Genomic DNA, 7,077 nt, shown 5'->3' on the forward strand with positions numbered 1-7,077 from the left:
CGAACCGATGCATCGAATCCAAGAAAAACATTGATGTATTTTTGCCACTGACATCCCTACCGGTACCCTACTGTTTCCAATTATTTTAATACAAATTTTCATATATTTCTTTGCGAAATGAAATTTAAACTAAATTACTTGGAGTCGTGGTTTCTTTCGATAAACGTTTATTGGCAGGCGAATAAGGTGTTTTCACAGTTAATTGTTTTTTGTTTTTTTTTTACTTTTTCTTCATAAATCATGCAGTAGAGGGTTAAGTTTTATTTTCTACACAAAAAAATAAAATTAAAAAATAGAATTTTTTTACTAAGCAAAAATTAAACGTTCAAAAAGCAACAATTATTTTTTGAGCATTAGTCATTAAAAAGTATTTTGTTAATTAATGTTATAAACGTTACTAATGTTATTTTTCAAAGTAAATGCATTTAAAAAAATTAGTTTGAAAGTGTCTTGAGGCTTACATTTCTCTAGCCGTAATATATCTTTCTAGCCATATAAAGTTAGATACTACCACGCATTAAATAGATGTTCAGCGTAGGTAATTAAAAGTTTTGCCCCTAAATGGTAATTACGAATATTACATTACTGTTATGATTTTAAATTTATGTTTTGTTATGAATACGAAATTCAACCATCTAACAACTTTTGGGGAAAAAGTTACGAAATTTGTAGGCTTGTACTGTATTATTTATTTGCCGCACAAGTACATCAGCAGACTCATACCAGACACACACACACACACACACACGTACACTATCTTACATATGTAAATATATAATTTCGGAAATTACAGCTCGGGGGCGTTGCAAATGCATGTAGCGTACAAAAGTAGGCATCAACTAATGCTGCATGCAACCACACTACACACACTTGCAAACACCCAAACCCACAAACCCACATATTCACTTTCCCAACAACCATTTCACCATTTCAAGCGCCAGCATAAAATAGCCGCCAGCGTTGCGGGACGCCGCATTCGTTAGTGAAACTTCGAGCGCCGCCAAAAACGCAGCTCAACCAACGGGCACTGCAGCGCTTTTTCATTCCGCCGCCATCTACACACCGTCACTGCGTCACACCGTCTCATAGAATGCGCCATTTTCTGGGCCCACAGGTGCCCATTGAACGCAGCTTCTTCCGCATCCCGCGCATTTCGGCGCGCATCGCCGCTTTTTGGCCTCAATCACCTAACGGCCCGCCGCGCACTTCTCTAACGGTATTGCGTTTCTGCGTGAACGCATTTGCGGTTGCTTTAGGCGCCTTCGGTGAGAATTTCTACGGTTTCATGTATCTGGACGATCTTTTTAGTGCATTTGAGGCATTCTGTCCAGGAGTTACCAAGGTCATATCGCTGTTGAAGATGACCATTTTTTTTGTACGCCATAAGCGTTGGCAACGTGTGATTCATGGTATGCGTGTGTTGTTGTTGCAGGGTAAGTACCAGCAGCGTTTTTGTGAATTTTTGTAGCATACATACATACTTACATAGCATAAGTGTTTACCGGCCGTAGTGTAGAGTAAAGACGATGATGCTCTGGTCGCCTGTATGCTAAAGTATTTCTACAAACATTTGCATTCCGCGGTTTTTGGCAGAATGCCATTGCGAAATTTGTTGTTGTTTGCTGTGTAGCTTTCTTTATTTTATTTATGTGTGGTGTAGTACAACGTTTTCTCGTTTGTTACTTCTTCTCGCATCGCACACCCACACACACACGCACACACACAGATACCAGCATCGAGAAGCGTCGCATCATGGAGCCACTGGCCTCGTTTGCATCGGTGTTGTCCTTTGTGCTACTCGCAGCTGGTTCGCTAACGAATACGTTTTTCAATGTTTCGCCGCTGGTGAAAATGGTCTACTACAAATGGCAATGGCAGGAAACGCAGTTGCTGTTGCCCTTCAAAGTTGTGTAAGTTGATGGCGAAATGTTTTGCGTTTTTGTTTGGTTTAGCGCAACTAACTATGTTTATCCTATTTCAATATTTAGTTATGCATTTTTTAAATGGCAAAAGAAGTTTAGCTAAAAGGAGTTGAAGCCAATATTTAAGCCGAAAGATCCTCCAATTCCTTATCTTTTCCATACACGATTTTACTGGTAAAGTTGTTAACGGGTTAGGTTAATTTGGCTAGTTGAGTGGGAGACGTATGTAGACCTTTTGGCCCCGACTTAGTTTTGAGTTGGCAGTTCTTTGTCTAGCTTTGATCCAGCATGCTAAGGATGCATGAGTAGGTAAGTTATTGAGATGGAGATGCTACCAAAAATGCATGAATCAGTAAATAAAGCCTTCATCGCCTTGCTAGTAACAGCATTTAGATGTGTATTCCAAGGGTTCTGCCAGGTTATATATTTTGCCTTACTAGAAATACCACCTCGGATCATTTCTGTCATTGATAGCTTTTTCTTCCCAATAAATGGTACGATAATAGTCTTAGTGATGCTGGCAAGGGTAATAAGTGCTGCCAGTTTAAATCGCAGCAGCAGAAGCACGATACTCCTGACTACGAAGATGATATTGACATCCAAATAAAACGACAAACAGGACGTCAACGTCGCATTTTCCAGCTTTAAAAAAAGCAAAAGAGGTAAACCTAGCGGTAAAGGAGGATAAGGCAATGTATCTCCTGGCAATTCACAGTAAGTCTTCGCGTATTCGCGGACGCACGTCTCTGTTGGCAGTTATAACTTTGAGGTAGGGAAGGACTTTGTCTACCTTAGATCCAGCAAAAATACCAATCTCAACGTGAAGATCAAGCGAAGAACAACAACCAGGTGCTGCCTTGGCCTCGGTAGGCAATTGAACTGTTCTGGTCCTCTCTCGACGTACAAAAATTACGCTCTACAAGTCTCTGATCATGTGAGTCCTTTTATGAGGCGCACAAACATGGACGATGTCGAACAAAGATGAGAAGGTTTTGGGTGCTCTTGAAAGAACTATTATACGAAACATTTATGGCCCTGTTCGCGTGTGCGGCTGGCAATGAAGAAGATGGAATAACGAACTGTAAGAGCTTTTTAAAAACAAAGACATTGGGCCGCATGAATAAAAACTAAGCAATTCCTGAAATTTCAAGATGAAGCTAGAGAGCACAAGAAGAATACAACGATTGCGCTGGTTTGGATATGTCGGACCCATCAATGATGATGCTCTTATGAATAGCTCCTTTTACTTGGCATCCAACAGTGGACAGCGAACGAAAGGGCGATCACGAACCCAATAAATAGATGGACCAAGTCTAGAAGGACCTGTCTTCATTTTGGACAAAAAACTCGTCCAGATAGCTGAGGTTCGCTTGAAGTATGCTTCGCTGCGTAGCTCACTACGTCCAGATATTTATATCTACGTATCGTCTGGGTAGCGAGGTGATAAGGCGTAAAACCTCGCGTGCGCCCAATGAAAACGAAACGTATGAGACTTCCTTCTTTTGATGACGACCAATGCACACGTATACCAATGAATATCCGAACCTTTAATGGGGGCGGTGCCCGGCTGGATTGTCTGCTGAGAATATGGGAAAATAAGAGCGAAGCTACATACATATGTATACATCCATAGTTTTGCGAGAACTAAGTTTAATTGCTTCAATTCATTAGGTCCCGGCAACGTGTATGGGCTAAAGACGGAAACAGACCAATGTATTCATTCTACAGTGATAAGCTTGGGGTTGCGTAGCTTTATTTTCTTCCAGAAGTGAGTGTTCATGTAACCAATTCTGACTGATAGCAGTTCGCTCAATAGTCCGGAAAATGAGTGTTTAGCAGAAATCTGCAAGTTTCTCCCGATTGCCAAGTGTGCATAACATCTGATCCCTTTTGAGTGCCAATGGTGTTCTTGTGATCGTTTGTTAAAGCTTTTTGCTATGGATCTTCATTATAGAACGTAAGATCTATTGATTTTGACTGGCGTATTTAGACGAACTGAGGAGTTTCGAGGTAGCTTAGTCGGGCTCTTAATAGCACCATACAAAGGCATAGGAATTGCTCTAAGGCTTCCTTTGTTTAAGGCTCTTCGCTTCATGCTTTCCCGGCAACCTCAGTACGAATCGCGTATAGCTCTTTTTGGTTTTATCTCGAAACTACTTGCCTTTGCTTGACCTACCGATTCCATTCTATAAATTATTTATAGCTTCTCATGAAACAACATCCAACGGATCGAGTAAGAAATATGTTTAATATTGTAGCCTGAAAAAGATGCTTAGGAGAAGGCTATGATCGAATGATTTAGTTGGTCGAGCCTCGACCGCACTTAACAGGGATACGAGAATAATTTCTCACTAAGCGAAGGCATTTGAAGAGGAGTGATATTGCAACCCGTATCCTAGAAAGCGCAGTTTCACGCTGCTCTATTTTTCCCAATAGCTGCACTCTGGTGCCTCTAAACGAGCGCTTCTTCTACCTGGAAGACACTACATAACTATTTCGGGGGTACACCATTCACTTAGCACATTTGTTAAAGCCAATAGTCACCTATGCATCCGTAGCATTATGGACTAAATAAGGCTGCACGAATGTTCAAGCAAGCACAAAACAAGAAAATTGGAGACCTGCGCTGCCGATGCATTCGGCGCCTATTTTGGTATACCTCCCTTACTTATACTAACTCACTGATTAAAAAAAAAACTCCCACTCGGAAATATGACGCTTCATATGAAAGTCCTAATGGGATTCGATAATGGCATCATATTTACAGTCATATTACGGTACTCATAGCAATTCCGGTTCTCTGGAACGCANATTTTCGAAAACTCATTTCAGTCTTGTTATTAGCTATTCAAAGGACGTTTGAATGCCAAACTTTTTGTAAACCGCGACTCAAAAAACATTTGTATATTAAATTTTATAAAAATTTTAAAACTTTCTAAAAATCCATCCACCGTTTTGAAGTTTTGAAAACTCATTTCAGTCTTGTAATTAGCTATTCAAAGGACGTTTGGATGCCAAACTTCATAGAAATCTTAAATTTATAAAAAATTCATCCGCCATGTTAGATTTGACATATTGAATTTTTGAAAACTGATTTCAATTATGCATTCAGCGACTCAAAGAACCTATGAATATCAAAATTTCATGGAGGTTTAACAAGTTTTTTAAAAATCCATCCGCCATGTTGAAATTTAAAAAAAATTTAATACGAATTTTGATAAAGTTTAAAAAAACACAAAGCGATATTTTATTGACCTATTGCTGTTGTTAAGGCTTGTATTTCGCCACAGAAACCATAAATGAGCTGATCTAGAAAATCGGCGAATATGGACACTTTTTTGTCTCTACTTTCCGAAAATACCTTATTTTTTTATGGGCGCAAAAAAGTTGAATTTTTTCGGACAGTGTAGTATGCAACTCTCAATTTTTAAATAGAGTAGGTAGTTGCTTCTTTGATAGGAAATTGCATACGGCCGATGAACCCATTCATGCAACTTTATTTTCTCCTGAGTATGCGAAAAATAAGTATCCTGTTCTGGACAATTTAATTTTCCGCCAACATGTCAGCATATGAGCGCACATACTTACATACATAAGTATGTGTATAGATACTTGTAAACCTAAAAAACATAAATAGCCCATACAATGTTTAGTAGAATTTTTAAAATGAAAAGTCAGCACTTATGACAACCAGCTGTCGTTGCAGCAACAAATTCAATATAGCCATTGAAAAGTACCTCTATGTTGCAAATGTATTTACGCACGCAAGCTGCAGGCAACATTTTTTTTACTTACTCTTTCAATATTCCATCCCTCTGTATTATTTGTTTTTGTTTTTTTTGTAAATATTTCAGTTTGCCGGAACTGCTTGTCAATTTACCCTATTACCCAGCCACCTACCTGATGCTGACGCTCTCCGGCGCCATGACGGTGTTCACCTTCAGTGCCGTGGATGGATTCTTCCTTTGCGCTTGTTTGTATACGTGTGCATTGTTTCGTATGTTGCAATTTGACATACGCCATACATTCGCTGAATTGCAAGAACGTGAGTAAAACCAGCAGCCGAATGCAGTGCGCACTAAATGCACGTACATACATATATGCATACATATACGCACTAAGATTCTTTACATAACCACCCAAAACATATGAACATGCATGCATATGTATGAGCATGCATTGCACATGCTCCAACCAATTACTTACACATAAATAGGGGTATTCTCGAAGTCTTGCACGATGCACGGATTGCACGAAATGCAAAAATACTATTCCAAATTTCGAAGAGTACGAGAACACCCCATTGCAAAGTGGTAGCATGCATGGGGAGCAAGCAGCGAAATTATGTATCAAATACAATAACAAGAGACAGCAAAAAAAACTATCCGTGCAATGGCTTTGCAAGATTTGGAGAATACCCCTAATGTTTACATGCATACAAATGCATTTTGTGTATGCACTACACGTACCGTACACTCGGCCGCGCGGCGCTACTCTCCACCACAGTGAACGACTACTGCATGCCACAGCGGCTAGCAAGCAATTCACTAACTGCACTCACTCATCTAAGCGAACGTCAAATAGTGATTGATTCAATTTACAAAATTTTTGCAAACCCTTTCGGCTTCTTCTCCTCCACTGCAACTCATCTGCACTTAACAAGCGTAACTTTTACTTTCCTATGTTTTTTTTTTCAATGGCCATGTTCCTCTTCCTCGTATGTATGTACATCTTGTTCATGACCAATCGTGCTTGTTAGTGGAGTACTCCACGTTGTTGCAAAATGTGCGGATACAACGTCGTTTGGCGGTGCTGGTTGAACGCCACAACAAAGTCATCGATCTGTGCAGCGATTTCGCATCGGAATTTACACTCATCGTGCTGATGCATTTTCTTTCAGCCGCACTAGTGTTGTGCTTTAGCATTTTGGATATGATGCTGGTGAGTTGATGAGATGGTTGCTCGCTTGACTACTATACTTGGTAATATTGATTAAGTGTTTGTTGTTATAATTGTTCATTGAAGGTGGACTGTGTTATCTTTTCCACTATCGTTACCATCAATGTTTCCATTACCATTACTCTTCTTTGTTTAAGTTTAAGTTTCAAAAGTCCTGATTTCTTTCGAGAAATACTGGATTCTTTACCATTATCAT

At 39.6% G+C, this 7,077-nt stretch overlaps 1 protein-coding gene across 1 annotated transcript in view; it reads left to right on the forward strand.

Moving 5' to 3' along the window:
- The first annotated feature begins 1,090 nt into the window (after positions 1-1,090).
- Or22c (Odorant receptor 22c) overlaps positions 1,091-7,077 on the forward strand; it is a 9,544-nt gene continuing 3,557 nt past the window's right edge. The window contains exons 1-5 of the mRNA XM_017625494.1: positions 1,091-1,464; positions 1,545-1,910; positions 2,429-2,550; positions 5,692-5,967; positions 6,682-6,863. Of these exons, the coding sequence (XP_017480983.1) occupies positions 1,091-1,464; positions 1,545-1,910; positions 2,429-2,550; positions 5,692-5,967; positions 6,682-6,863 (1,320 nt within the window). The remainder of the gene's footprint in view (positions 1,465-1,544; positions 1,911-2,428; positions 2,551-5,691; positions 5,968-6,681; positions 6,864-7,077) is intronic.

This window comes from Rhagoletis zephyria, unplaced genomic scaffold, assembly GCF_001687245.7.
Source record: "Rhagoletis zephyria isolate East Lansing unplaced genomic scaffold, Rhagoletis_zephyria_1.1 Rzeph_scaffold_04067, whole genome shotgun sequence".
NCBI lineage: Eukaryota > Metazoa > Arthropoda > Insecta > Diptera > Tephritidae > Rhagoletis > Rhagoletis zephyria.